The following is a 16,524-nucleotide window of genomic DNA, read 5'->3' as shown; positions in this document are numbered from 1 at the left end:
ATTTTTTATTTTCTAATTATCTGTATTTTGAAAAAAAGAGAATTAATACTAAGAAGTTTCTCTGTATTTTGATTGTCCATTTTGTAAAAAAAATGAAAATATTTTACAATAAATTAGATGCATTTGTTAGAGAAGCTATAGTATAAACTTACACCTATCCCTCTTTATATGCAATCTATTTTTATGCAATTTTGAAATAATGTGATTGACAAAACTAATTCTTTTTTTTACACATTTTTTTATGTAGAAAAAAATGCTTTATTTAAAACTTTTTTAATTTAACTTTTTGTTAAAATTATGTTGCTGTTTAAAAAAAGTTACTCTTTTTGTTGGAAGATTGGTTTTAAAATTGTGTGTTTCTAAGTCAAGAGTTCGTTTTAAGCACAGTACAGTACTATTTGTATATCAAAGAATACTGTTTGTTGATTTCATGCTACCTTGTATTTACTAGATTTACATACAAATAATAATGATAAATGATGATAAAATAAAAAGCTCATGTTATTTTTGTAAATTGCTTATTTTTTCATTGCATTGAAGTTGTGGATTCTATCAAACATTTTTCTACAGGATGTATGTACTGTATTTTTTTTAATGTGGCAGTCTTTAAAACATATCAACTGTGCAAAAGAGGGATAGATGTACTCAATGTTCACTGTAAATGCTGTTTTATTATATCGATATTCCACACTGTAAATGTGAGGGTCAGGGAATTTGGACAAAGTTGGTCAGAGAAAGTCAGGGAATTCAAAATAAAAATTTAAGTAAGAACCCTGTATGCAAGAATGATTAGACTGGTAAAAAAATATGCACTAAAACCTGTGTAAACTGGAATCTTAACATATCAAAATTTCTTATTTCCATTTTGAACAAGCTTTAGTTTTTTTATCTTTAAACTATACCAGATAAATGTCATTCATAAATGTCATTTTTAGAGTAAAATCACTTTTATTACATAAATAAGAAACATTTTATTACTAGGTAATCAAAACTGGGAGTATTTGAATAAAAACATTGAAAACTATTTGATTATAAAATGTTCTTGGATGTGATCATTATGAGCTCATATGACAAGAAACTAATTCAAGAATCAAAAATTAGTGTCTTCTTCTGCTGTTGGAAATTTTAATTGTGTTACAGTAATGCAGAGATCAAGTTATTCTGTTATCTGACTTCTCAGGACTTTTGATACTCTGATTAATTGTTAATTTCAATTTCTGTAATTACCAACAATGTTAATAAACTTTTTCTTGAATACTCAGCTCTAGTTAGTTACTAACAACTCTGCACAAGGCAAATTGGCAGCATGTGCTTGCTTTATTCTTATTGTTTTCAATGAATTATATTTGTTACTTGTTCTGAAGAACTTAATTCTAGGAAACTCATTTAAATCTTGAAAGTTCTTGATTCTGTCTTTGGTGGATTCTAAGGAAGACTAATATTAGCAAATGCCTTGTATCCATATATTCCATTCCATGGAGTTCTTTTATATATTCATCATATGACTTTTGTTTTTCTGACAAGGTTTGAAATTGTTCTTGGAATACAGTTAGTCATAATCTGTGGTGAACGTTATACCTAGAAGTGATTTTATATATTTTTTTACATATGAAATCTTAATTTTTTACTTTATTCAGGTTAGGTTATGTTCTTTATACCTAAAACCCTCTTCCATTTCCATGTTGGACAGAGTTTTGGCTTATAGTAAAATTTAACAAAGAAAATTGCTTCATTCTGAAGTTTTTTCTATTTAGGTAGGTTTCCATTTTGTTCAGATTTCATTTTAGATAGGTTTTATTTTATATACACTGAGTAGCCACTTTATTAGGTACTTGTACCTAATATTTGTTGGTCACCTCTAGCTTAAATTCATTGGGATAGTGACTGTAAGTTTCTGAAATTGTTTTACAGATTGTTTTACATTCTTAACCATTCCTTCATGATAGCAGTGTGCAAATGTTGCATATTGGCATGTTACTCCTTTCTAGTTTGGATAGCTCTTCTGGCATTCCAAAGATGCTCAATAGAATTAAGGCCTGGAGATTGCAATTGCCATTCCAGTTCATCAAACTCTTAGTCATGCTCATGAAACCATACAAAAAACAGTTGATAGCAAAAAGCATTATTCTGATGAAAGTGTACTTGTCCCTGGAGAGGACAGTGACACTCATGGGTGCACATGGTCAGTAACAATGTTAAGATAGCTTGTACTGTTTAGGGAGTGTTCTATATGAATCAATGGTTCTAAGCTGTGATAGGAAAACATCCCCACATTTTGACAAAAACATCACCATTTGGAATGTGAAAGTGATAATGATCATTACTCTTTTAGTTGAATTATATGATGTATGTATTATTGCAGAAAACTATATACAGTCAAACCTGTTTTTGTGCGGTCTTTTTCTGTGCGATTTTTATTTGTGCGATTTGTTTTGTGCGGTATATTGAAAATTTCAATCAAATTGGAATATAATTGACTCCTGTAAAATTTTTAAAAACTCTATTGGTTGTTTTCGATGACATCAGCAGGTTTTTTCATTTTTTATTCAGAAAAATTTTTTCTCATACGTTTATTTCGGTCCTCTCTTATTTTAATAGCATAAAAACCATAAATATTATGTTATATTTGAACAGATGCAGTAAGTTAGCTCCCCTCCAGCTTTAGACTGCAGGTGTGAAATTTCACGCCTTGTTAAATGAAATAACACTTCCTGCAGCTATATTTATCAAATAAAATCATTATTTAATGATTATTTTTAACTTTTTAATGTTAGATTCCTATTTAAGTGGAAATAATTAATTAATATAAAAATTAAAATTCTTAGAGGATTTTTTTCTCCATTAGGTGTTGCAGAAAAAGGCCCAAGGAGTTAAAAAAGCAATTCCTAGTTATTTCATACGGTTTCGAGTTATTTTCTACGTGAGACTTTTTTTATGCGGTCCCTATTCACTGCACAAAAAAAAATATTTTTTTAATTGTGTTGCGAAAACTATTTTTTATAGCCACTCGTGAAGTCTCGTGCGATTTTTTTTTTAATGCATTTTCTTTTATGCGGTCTCTATCCCTTGCACAAAAACAGGTTTGACTGTATATATAAATTATATAAACAAGCCAAAACTTATTAATTAAAAATCTTAATTTTAATAATAAAGATTTGATGTGAAACAATAAAAACATGTAATTAAAATTTTTAGGTGTTATTGAAAATCGGCCAGGAATGAGAGGGGGCCATCAAATGTGTATTGATGTTTACACAGGTAAGGAATTAATCATAATAGTAAATTATAAAATTTGAATTTTGTTCTGTGATTACTAAATTTAAGTAGAATAATTTTATCTTGAATAAAATTGTCTTATTATTTTGATATTTTAAATTTTTAGAGTTCTTTGTAATACAGGTAACCCCATATAACACGGGAGTTATGTTCCAAAAAATTGCCATGTTATGCGAATCCATGTTATACGAAACAAAAGAACTAGTATGAAAAGGGGGTTAGGTTCCAAAAATTAAAAAACATGCTATTATATTTTCATAATTAAGATAAATATCTTTATTAAAATTTTCGTTAGAAGTGATACATATTAATATAAATTAAACAATGTTTTCGTCGTCATCACTAAGCACTATTAACCGAAAATTTTTAATCTATGTAACGGTCCCAACAGTTTAATGCTTAAAAACTGGTGACAGAATAAAGCAAGTATGGAATAAGGGAAAAACATCTGGCAACACTAAAAGCAGAAGCGTTGAGATCTGGCAACATGAGATAAGTTTTGATAAGGACCACATGTATTGACAGAAGGTGGGAAAAGAAAATTTACATACTGTACTTAATTACTAATAGTTCACGAAAATTATGCATGAAAATCTGATAGTACGAAAAATGTCAACTTAGGTATCTTTCGCACTTAAAAGCTTTATCACGTTTATTGAATGGGGATTTCCCTATTTTCAAATTAGATAAAGTTTTCTTTTAATAGTTTTTATTACATTTCATGTTGTACGAGGGTTTTACCCAATTCTCGAGCCATGTCAGAGTGAATCTGTGCTATAAAAGTACCATGTTATACGGGGATAGTCCCAATTCTTGAACTGTGTTAAGAGTGAATCCGTGCTATAGACATGCCATGTTATACGGAGGTTATCTGTAATTTGTTCTGATAATTATATATGCTTTTCATGGTCATATAAATTTTATCATGAAATGGTTTTTATATTTTCATCAAAAGCAGAAAATATTTTGCTAGGTAATTGTTGAAGAATTGAAATTGTCATGTTAATTGAAAATATTTTTGTGTAAATCTTAAAATAATTGTAAGATTTTTGTTTATATGTGCTTCTTATCCTTAATTACTTACATTATACTTTTGTCCATTTTGGACGTTTTTTTGAACTAGGACTTGTTAACCCTCAGTATAACAAGTCCTAGTTCACAAAAGCTTTAAAAATAACTAAAAAAAGAAAATTGTTTTTATTTCAAAACTCTTTTTGACATTATTTAATGGATGAGATTTTTTGTCAGCTCAAATTAAAATGAAATATTCACTCATCCTTCAAACAGAAAATTTGTAAATCAGTATAGTGTATTTAAAAATTTTCTCTGAATTGTCTTGATTAAATAGCTAAATAAAAGTTTTATTATCATTTTATAGACATTTTCCTTTATTTTTCATATTTTTTACAGATATATTTTTATTTTAATAAAAATATGGTTGCATTTTTCAAGGAAAAAAAAATAATAATAATAATCTGACAGTGTGAGAGTTTTTCCACAGAAAAACTAGAAACATCAAGATTACATAAAGCTATAACTCTGGCAGACAGTAACCACACACTTTCAAACTTACACTCTGAGCACCTGGACATAGCTCAACACACAAATAACATAGACATCATTAAGCAGTCATGGCTGCTAAAGGCACTTCGTGGCAGGCATGCCTATGACCAAGCTCAGGGCTATGTTGACAAAACTATGTCAAACTACTGGCTGACTAGAGGCTGCCTGTTTGGAGAGACTGAAGGTTTTATGGTTGCCATTCAAGATCAGGTCAAAAACACTAAAAACTACAGAAAACACATCCTGAAGGATACATCACTCACAAATGACTAGCAGAAAATGCCACATTCTGCCAGAAACAATAAATATCACCTGTTTGCAAGCTCTTAGCACAGACAGACTATTTACATAAGCATAATCAAGTAGCAAATATAATACACCAAGAACTTGCAGAGAAGCATAGATTATTAAACATTCAGTTACCATACTACAAATATACTGAATAGCCAGCATTAGAAAATGACATATACAAAATGTACTATGACAGAGCCACAATTACAGATAAAACAATTCATCACAATAGACCTGACATCACTCTCATTGACGAATGCAGTAAGATTGCTTATATAATAGACATCTCTGTTCCAAACACTCATAACATAAAAATTGCTCACTCTGAAAAAAAATCAACAAGTACACTCCACTCGATCAAGTTATAAGACAGATGTGGAGAATAAATAAGGTATTTATTATATGTTATATTTAGCCCCTAGCCCTAGTTAGGACTAGTACCGATTTTTTGTATAACTTAACCAGCATAGCCTGTACTGATTAAAATTATCTTCTTTCTGGTATTGAGAAAAAGGTAATTTTAATCAGTACAGGATACGCTGGCTAAGTTATACAAAAAAGTTGTACTAGCCCTAACTAGGGCTAGGGCTAAATATAACTTTCATTTGGATTGCTGGAAGAACAATGTTTATTGTGTATTTATTGAACTTGTTGTCTTCTCTTTTACTGGTAGTAATGTTCAAAATAACCACTCAGTCGGTTTGACGAAAAAACACAAATTTTATATTTACAGTAAATGTACAAAATAATCCAAATTAGAGTTACAATTAATTATGCACAAACAATAATCCAACGACAACCGACTATTCCCGTACAAATTCGTCGAAAGAACTCCTTACGAACAAACAGACTTGTAATTAACAAAACCTCCGAGTCAGGAACAAGTTCATACACAAACACGTAACTTCCAACGAGAGAGTTAGTTAGCACCTCGATAACGACGATCTCCCTTGATCCGATCCGATCCGATCACCTCCGATACGATCACACCATCCCAGCCGATCGCGATACGAACTTAAATAGTCGACGGCGTTCGAACCCTGCTCCAATCAAATTTGAATGTTCCCGCAACGGCCGCCAACGGTCACTTCCCGCCGGCCAATCGTCCGATGGTTGACGATTCGAAACTTAACGGTTCTTCCCACGGAAGTTCCTAACGGTCGTTTCCAACGGCCGATCCTAACGACTTTTCCGTTATGACAGTTCGTTATAACAAACAGGTGGGAATCGCGCGTCTTGGCGATTCCATACCTTACACTGGTGTTATACCACATACACTATATAAAAGTCTAGAAACATTAAACCTTATTAAAAACACTACAGAAAGTTGAAATATTGAACACATGTCACATTGTTAGGAAGTTTCTAGATGTTCACACATGTACTACGAGGGTTACTTTTTTTTTACTTCCACTGACCCAGAATAAAAATACAAGAATGAAGAACAAAACTACTTTATTTGTAGAAGGTAGTTACAGTCTTCACCTATTTTTCCTTTTTCCACATAATTGCCTTCTCGATTCAGGCAGACATCATACCATGACACCAGCTTCTGTATACCCATGTTGAAGAATGTTGCCACCAGGCCATTTAGCCAACCTTTAACACTGTCAGTCAGCAGTATACAGTGTGAACCTTGAAATTTGAGGAAACTTTTCACTGAGCTCAGGAATCATGAACTGATGCCTTTCTTGCACCAATTGATCCACTTAGTCCACCAAATCGTCGGTCATTACACACTTTCTCCCTTGATGCCCTCATCATAAACATCACATCTTTGTTTGAAATTCCTGCACCATTCACACACACATCTGTAGCTCATGAGGTTCTCACCATACACATTATACATCCTTCGATGAATTTCACCTCCATTCAGCTCTTCGGCCTGTAGAAATTGAATTACTGCTCGTACTTCATGGTTGGCAGGACACTAGATTGGCAGCATCATGTTTACGTGTTTACTGCAGAGTAGCAAATGTCTAAAATAGCTTGGCACAACACTAAGTGGTGAGGGAATATACTACTCACTAGGGGTGCATCCTGTCCCTGTCTCACATGCTTCCAATTTTTTTCATGCATTAGTGGAGGTTGAAAAAAAATAACCCTCGTAATAACACAGCTTAATGTTACACTTGTTTGGATAGTTATGCTTTGACTTTAGTTCAGCATAGCACTTGGCACCGGAATCAGCTGAGTATGACATCAGCAACATAATAATAATAATGAAACAGTCAGTCAAAACTTTAAAAAAGTTTTGACTGACTGTTTCATTATTATTATGTTGCTGATGTCATCATTATTATTATTATATTTATGTGTTATTATTATATATTAAAAGTTTTGACTGACTGTTTGCCAGTCACCTTTTTGCAGTCAATTGGAGCACTTCTTAAATAAATTTTCAGAAAAATGTAACAATGTGTGCTAACTCCAGTATTTGTGGAAACAGTTTTGTTGAGATCCTGATCTTTCCCACCAGGAAATCTCGTAGGTGGTGAAAACATGGTTTATAGATAGGTACAAGTCCTTTAAATCAAGCACTGTGATATATTCTTCTTTGTACAGTTGAAGCTGTTGCAATTTCTTGATTAGTTTTAAGGGTCTTCTGATGGTTTATTTATGCGATGACATATTCTCATTTATGAAGATGTTAAGTGCACGTTCTAGGTTTATTGTTGGAGAAGTGTCTTTATTAATTATGAATTATGGATTTTTCTGGTTTGTGTATTTTTGCAAACCCAAAGAGTCTAAGTGTAGCTGGAGATGACATCACTACCTTTGTCAGCCTTAGTTTTCTTGCTAGCATTGTGTTATCTTTTCAACTCTCATTTGCAGCTTGTCAATTATATTCGGTTATGCAATTGTGCATTGTGTTAAGCTGATTATTCCTTTAGTAGTTTATTATATGTAGGTCTTTTTAGTATAACCAAATCCTTGGATTTTGTCTGCTGTGTTAAGACTACATTATTTCTTGCTAGCCATCCTTTGCTTTCTTTTATCATCTTCCATGTTGGATTATGTATCGATCTTTGTGCATCTTCATGTTTAAACATTGCCTTCCATCTGAAAATATCTTTCTGCATCTCATCAAGTCCTTTTATAGCTTGTTTTGTTTCTGGGATTTTCATTTTCTCCTTTTCACATTCCATTTTTGGTAGTGGTACATACTTAAGAACATATTTTACAGCTTCTATCATGCATTTCAGGGGGAGAGATTATCTTAACCAATGATAAAATTAATATTACTTGCCTCTTGTTTTGGAATATAGGGCTCCCCTCTATAATATATACAAAAAGTTAAATAAATTTACAGAGAGAAAGATAACATTTAAAAGGAATTCTACAATGTATAGGTTACTGCGTAATGACAAAGAGCTGATAGATCCATTTTACCTTCCAGGAGTTTACATAATCCCCATAATGGACAGCAGAAGAAAAAAAGGAATTATGTTATTTAGGGGGCTACTAGGAGATTGTTAACAGCAAGAATCAAGAAACAAAAATGACATCAATAAATTTAACTATAGCACAGCATTAGTGATGTATGTACTGGCTGACCCCAATCGGTTTCTGTTCTTTGGAAGAATGCTAAAATAATACAAAGAGCACAGAAGAAACAGCAAATAAAATATGCAAAAGTCTCGCAGTCTACAAGGCTACGTCGAAGGAGCAGGCAATTAGTTTTAAGGATGTTAATGTAATTGACAAGACTATGTCTTGTTTATAAAATCGTACTACTGCTGTCTTATCAGCTTAGAGGTATGAAGGAGTACAGGAGTCAGGAGTTGAAATTTGGCACAGAGTATTAGGTGCCCAAATCATGTGCGCATAAAAAAAAACCAGACTTGTAGGTAGTCAGGGGACCGAGAACTGAAACACAATGAACTACAAAATGGCGACACTTTCTACAAACAGGCATTAGTGCGAGATTTGCGCATGTGTTGCTCGTTGGTAAGTTGGAAATACGAATATTGTGAAATTGAATTTTGACAAACACATGCATTGGGAAGTTCAAAAAGCGAATATTGCTAAATCAAATTTTGACAAACAAATCTTTGAAAAAAACCCATTTACCTGTCCTGTGTTATTCCCCACATATTTCTGGTCACCACGTGTTAACCTTGACCGATTGACCAGAGATATCTCATTTCATCATCGGAACTTTTTAAAACTAGATGGTGCATCATTATAATTTTATAATAAAACTAACTTCTAAAATAGAATTATTTTTTCTTATTACATTTATTAATATATATATATATATTTCATTTGTGCAAAATAAAAAAATAATTGTGCAAACAATACAATAGCCACCATTATTTTTTTCAAAAATGGGAAATTTTCACATTGACAAAAATTCAACCTGGGGCATCATGCAACGGAGAGAAATTTCAACATTCGATAGGTTAATTTCAATGAAAATGCATTGTGGAAAGCCTCATGGTTGTGGCTGTGGCTGGCAAAGTTTGAATGATTATGCTCAAGACCAGCAATACCAAAGATGATTGGAGAATGAGAACGAGACCCACCATGAGTGTCGAAGTGATCCCGCTTAGTAGTGAGTCTCCGAGACATAGTCTTGTCCCAAAAACAGCAAGGCCGTTTTTGGGACAAGACATATGTTTATTTTGGGAGCATGGAAAGTTTTGCTGCATAGCACTAATGATTGATGTTTAAAGATTATTTTATTTATTTACTGATGTATTTTGGTTTATTTTAATGCTGTTTTGTTTTATTTTATTGCAGTATTTATTTTGATTATTTATGGAATTATTTTTGTTAATGATAAGAGCTTTTAAAAAAACATTCTAAAAACAGTTAGGTATTTGTTCTTATTGGAATGTTTTTTCTGAATATGATCATTTAAAACGATCAAAAATGTTAGAATAAAGTTATATATACTGCATTAAAACATATATGAGTATTTTATAAAAGTACAGTTTAGAAAAGAGTAAATATTAATTCAATCTTATAATATAATCGAGATGGGTTGATAATGATGATAATAAGGGCAGAGCCCAAACGGTTTGGAGTTGAAAGTTGAAATTTGGTACACAGTTAGGGTACGTACACTAAGAAGGGATTTTTCGAAATCTCTCCCATGGGGGAGAGGGACAGGATTAAGGCTTACCATGAGGAACTCGGCTTCTATTATACTATTTTAGTTGCAGTTTTTTGTGTTTTTTGATTGCGTTTTAATAGGGTATGCCATGAGAATGCACATTAAGAAGGGATTTTTCGAAATTCCCACCGCAGGGAGAGAGAGAGAGAGAGAGAGAGAGAGAGAGAGAGAGAGAGAGAGAGAGAGAGAGTTAAGGATTACCCCAAAGAACTTGGCTTCTACTGTACTATTTTAGATGCCTTTTTTGCATTTATGTGGGAAATCGAACATATTTTTAGACCTTTCTAAAAATTCTCAACTATGTTTAGTGTTCCACATATATAAAGTTGACATGGGAGTGCCTGTGCATAAGTTTGCTTTATTCAAACTCTTTGTCTTAATGTTCAATTTTATGTTTGAATTTATATTTATGAATGATTCTGGAAGATTCAGCTTATTTTTCAAATATAATAAACCTGAAGAAGAACCCAGAAAGAGTTACGAAAACGTTTAGGCCTATTATTCATCACTTAGTGGTACTATGCACTGGTTAGTGGTTGCAGTGAGTCTTAATTATTGTTATACCAGTGTGGTAAGCAGATATCTAAAAATTTTCTACTTAGTCTCAAAAGAGGGGGGACCTAATTCTTTCACTCAATGAAAATGTGTAAGATCTGCTATAATCTAATAATAATAATCTTTGCTATCGTTACTTTTTGTCCAAGCAATGCCATGCTCATCTGCTAGTATTACTTATTACATAATATTATAATATATAATTATATATGCAACAGTCTTCTACATAATTTTTAAAAGGCAGTATCCTACATTTATTTGAAAGCAAAAACTGCATAAAATTATTAATATTTTTAAATAAGATTTTTATATTTACAAAGTTTTATTGACCCCCTAAGTTTACAAATACTGACCCTGTTGGAAAACCCTGATGTATGCTATCTATTTGTAGTATTGCAATTCTGTTATGCATAGAATTAACATCAATTTAATAATGTTTGGTTTTTTTTTATGTAATATTAAAAATTAATTATATTTAAAAAATAATTAAACCAAGTATTATTAGTTCTATCTTGATGAAACTGTGTTTTGTATTTTCTTTCTTCCTCCTTCCTTTTGGAGACACAATGTAGTGACGTGGATTTAAAAAACACTGGGCGAATTTTTCATCCTTTTATTTAGTTGGAATGCTTTTTTTTTTATACATTATGCGTTTCGGGCCGATGCCCCTCTTCAGCCAACTAAACAGTAAAAACATTTTTTACATAAGAAATGGCTATAGACATATATTTACAATAAATGCCGCGACTGCATACATAGCTAATTGCTATGTATGCAGTCGCGCCCTTGATCCGTGATCAAGGGCATGACTGCATAGATCCGTGCCCTTGGACTATTCGCACTTTGTCTATGCTTCTGAATGAGGTACGGTCCACCTTTTGATAGTATACAAGCTCTTACCACCAAGATTTAGAAGGTAATGTCCTCCAAAAATTAGCTATGTATGCAGTCGTGGCATTTATTGTAAATATATGTCTATAGCCATTTCTTATGTAAAAAATGTTTTTACTGTTTAGTTGACTGAAGAGGGGCATCGGCCCAAAACGCGTAATGTATAAAAAAAAGCGTTCCAACTAAATAAAAGGATGAAAAATTCGCCCAGTGTTTTTTAAATCCACGTCACTACATTGTGTCTCCGAAAGGAAGAAGGAAGACAAGTATTATTAGTTTTTACTTCAGATATTATTATATATTCATATCATTAAATCTATATACAGTAGAGCATCGATTATCCAACTTAATTGGGGACTGGGGTTGGTTGGATAACTGAAAAGCCGGATAACCGAAAAGTATGAAAAAATACATTATTAGTATAGTGTATTAGGCCTGGTTTAAATACTAGCCTCCCTTTCATGGTCGAGCCAGTGCTGCCAGTGAAAACATGCAAAAATTTAACAAAAATAATATTAAAGTAGCCAAGACATAACCAAATATTGTAGCACCACATCACTAGCGGACATTTGAATTTGCCGACTAGAACGCAGTTGGTTAACCGATAAGTCGGTTAATCGGGGGTCGGATAATCGATGCTCTACTGTATATATATGTAAAAAAAATATTTGTGGTTATTTTATGACTGTTGATATTTAGAAATTTATGAAAGTAATTTTTATAAATATGATATATATTAAATAATAAATATGATATATATATATATATCATATTTATAAAAATTACTTTCATAAATTTCTAAATATAATATATATATATATACATATACATATACATATACACATATATACATATATTTGATCTATATATATGTTATGGACAAAGTGATTAATACGGGCATTATGAATAATGACCAACAAAATCGGACATTGTAATAAATTTCAATAATTTATCAAATTGACAGGTCATTATGAATACTACTACCACCTAGTTGGGCAAAGTGATAATAATACATTGAGGAGTGATCATCTGACATACGCTAGCCAATCAGAACTTACATCTTAGTTGTGCATTCGTATTGCATTTAGTACCGAATTTTAAATTTATGTGACCAGTAGTTAATCTTTTTTCTTTGGCAAAAGTAACGATCATGGTAGAATCATTAAGTGACATGAACAACTGATTAAATGAATTAATAGCAGAAAAAGATGAAAACAATTAAATTTTTACAAAATCAGCATATTTGTTAATGATAGAAAAAGTGAGAGTCAAAAATGGAAGTTACTTCTAACTTACAGGAAGAATATCAGTTAATAGTACTTTGAAATAATTCACAAAAAATAAATATTTCTAAATGAAATAAGTGGAGTTTTTTTTAATCAAATGTAAAATTCGGTACTAAACACGATACGCACACGTGACTGAGTGCCGATTGGCTAGCGTATGTCGGATGATCACTGTGCAACGTATTATTATCACTTTGCCCGACTAGGTGGTAGCAATATTCATAATGACCGGTCAATTTGATAAATGAATCAATATTTATCACACTGTGTGCCCTTTTTGGTCATTATTCATAATGCCTGATTAATCACTTTGTCCATAACATATATATAGATCAAATATATGTATATAGTAATTTGATAACTTGTTATAATAAACCCAATATTAAACATGTAATTTTATGATTTTAATATACACTATTAATAGATAAAATTTTTATGAGCATTAGACTTAAAAATATTTGCATTGAGGAATTTTTGTTTTTTTATTTATCATAAAAGAAGTTGTGTACAGGATTCCTATGCACTTGAAAGTCAGGAAGAATCGGGGATTTTCATTAGTGTTTGGAAAAAGTCATGGAAAGTCAAGAAATTTGTCAAAAAGTCAGAAAAGTCGGGGAATTTGTCTCCTTGATTTTTTGCTGACAGTTTTTTGCTTGGTTAAGTGTAGCTGTCTTCAGGCAGCAAGAAGTAATGTGGTTCAATGCAACTTATGGAAAGGGGGTTCATAATAATTTCAAGACCCAAAATTTACTGAAAAATTTAAAGTACAAAAAATGATTAATAACTTTGATTGCTTAACAAAGTAATTTCTGATTTTTTCCAGTTTATTAGTATTTTATAAAGTTCAGGAAATTTATTAAGAGATAAATTTAATAAATATATACTTGTACATGAATTATACAGGATTTTTAATGAATAATAAATAAATAATTACTTTTTTCTTTTTCTCAAAGCCATGTAGATTTGTGATTGTGGATTAATAATGTAATAAAGTTCTTTAATTTAATAAAATTTTTAATAATTTGGCAATTATAAAAATATCTATAGCTTTAATTAGAAAAAATAACTAATTAAAAAGTTAGAGCAGCAATAGCATATGTGCATAGTAAGTCAAATGCTGTCTTATTTTGTCAATGTGCCATACTGTAAGGGAAGTGAGGGTCAGGGAATTTGTACAAAGTTTGTCAGGGGAAGTCAGGAAAATTCATAGAATTTAAAACAAAAATTTGAATAGGATCTCTGTATTTAATAAAAAAAAATGTTTAAAATATTTTTGATAATTGATGTGTATTTTTATATTAAATATGAAAATAGCTATTTAATAGTTTATATATATATATAAACTATTAACTATAAACTTTAAAAAATTTGTTTTTGATAATTACTGATTCAATATTTTTGTAGAAATGATATATTTATTTGGTGGATGGGATGGAATGCAAGATTTAGCTGATCTTTGGTCTTACCATATACCTTCTGGAGAATGGACTTGTTTATCACGTGATACACAAAATGAGGTAAATATTATACTGAATTGAAATGCTGTATTTTCAAATGAATTTAATTAAATATTCAAAATCTAATGTATTTTTTAAAATTACATACATATGAAATAAATTTTTCAAATTCAGAAAGACTATTATGAGTATAAGTATGAGTTGGCATTTCCACACAATTTTCATTACTATGAAAGTAAAAAATTTAATACAAATGGAACAAGTTTTTATTTGCTTTTATCTTGATTTGCTATATGGATAAGAAGTATATTTGCTGAAACTACTATTAATTTTTATACCATTATTTCTGCTCTGCAATGAATTTCATAATAGTCAGCATATGCATTAATAGTCAGAATTACCCATATACATTCAAGAGTTAGACATAACTATTCACCATTCACAAAAACATGAACCCATATATATCAATTCCTTGAAAACAAGACTCTACTGTATTAAATTGAAAAGTTGATAACACCTCTAATTGTTTTTTGTTATTTTATAATAAAACATTGTAGTTAAAACAGTTTCAAATAAATTATATAAACATTTGAACATATTATTTACAAGAATTTATAGTTTTAGAATAAATATAGTCAATTCTTTATTAGTATAAATTTATTATATTTAACTAAAATAATATCTTCAGTCTTCAGATATATCTTATTATCTATCCAACTATATAGTACTTTGCAATTTACTCCTAAAGAAAAGATGGATAATTTTTACTGATATTGTTATAATTTCAACCTATGTTTTTCTTATAATATTTTTTTTTTTAATTTGTAACTATTGGTTGAGCAGTTAATGATTGATTCCATTATGCTATAAATAAAATAAGATTTAGTATATTTATAACAGTTAATCAATTGAATTTCTTCATGCTATAAGCTTATATGAGCCAGGCAACTTAACTGAATGACAAGATTTACTAATTTTAATTAAATATCATTAAACTCATGAAATTTCAAGTCATATTATTGTGTGTTCAGTATATTTGTTCTCAACCTCAAGTTCAATCTTATTTTAAAGTTTGATATCTTCCTTAAAGAATGATTCTTAGAGTAGTGAAGATATCACACTAATGACTTAAGCTTTTTTAAAGTCTTTCAGTAAACTCTACCTCAAGATCTTTCTATGAAAAAGTCCTAATGATTTAGATTTGGAAAATATACAATTTTTTCATAATCTTTTCATGATGCAAAGGTCATTGGATTTGAGGGGAAATATATTAAATACATTGTAATATAAATTTCTTTGAATGCTAATTTGAGTATATGAATAAGGATTTAAACTTCATCATTCAATGGAAATAAAGTATTAAACTTGGTAAGTATATTTGAATCAACCTGTATTATTTGTTATTTGCATACAATTATATTAAAAATTTTATACTTGTCAAATTATTTTCATTGTTTGTAGTAATGAAACAAGAACAAACAAAATTTTGTTTGTAAAATTTCTTGATTTATTGGCAAAAAAATTATATCAGGAAGAATTAACTTTTTTCAGAAATCAATAAACATTAAAATGTAATTTTCAATTATTCAATTATGGTTTGTTTCTCAGATTTATGCTAAATGGATAATTCTTCTTTAGTATAAATTTATAATGCTACTGATTATTATTTTATTAAGTGTGTTTCAAATCTGAAATGACAAAAACTTTTTATAATTTTAACTTTTTATTAATTTTTTGATTACATATTCATTCTATCAAATAAATACTGGGAATTGTCCATATCAAAAGCCTGTGTAAAAGATATGAAAACTAACTTTTTGCTACTAGTGTGTGTAATTTTGTCATGTAAATTTGTAGTGCCATCTATCAACCAGTTTATTTACAACTGTTGGTTTTGTCATTGAATGTGAAGTGTGCTTTGCAATTTTCAAAATGGACAAAAATATTGAACAGAGTTTGTCTAAAATTTTGTGTTGCCAACAAAAATTTCTTGTGCTGAGGCATTGAAAATGTTGCAGAATGTCTACAGTGAGTCAGCTTTATTCAAAACATGTGCATACGAGTGGTACAAAGCATTTAAAGA

At 30.4% G+C, this 16,524-nt stretch overlaps 1 protein-coding gene across 1 annotated transcript in view; it reads left to right on the top strand.

The window, feature by feature from the left end:
* muskelin (muskelin 1) overlaps positions 1-16,524 on the top strand; it is a 90,128-nt gene that overhangs the window by 34,551 nt on the left and 39,053 nt on the right. The window contains exons 9-10 of the mRNA XM_067265977.1: positions 3,196-3,258; positions 14,389-14,501. Coding sequence (XP_067122078.1) covers positions 3,196-3,258; positions 14,389-14,501 — 176 coding nt within the window. The remainder of the gene's footprint in view (positions 1-3,195; positions 3,259-14,388; positions 14,502-16,524) is intronic.

The sequence above is a fragment of the Centruroides vittatus genome, unplaced genomic scaffold (genome assembly GCF_030686945.1).
Source record: "Centruroides vittatus isolate TY-2023 unplaced genomic scaffold, ASM3068694v2 contig_2574, whole genome shotgun sequence".
Lineage (NCBI taxonomy): Eukaryota > Metazoa > Arthropoda > Arachnida > Scorpiones > Buthidae > Centruroides > Centruroides vittatus.
The sequence above is the reverse complement of the archived record's forward strand: the minus strand, read 5'-3'. Positions and strand labels throughout refer to the sequence as shown.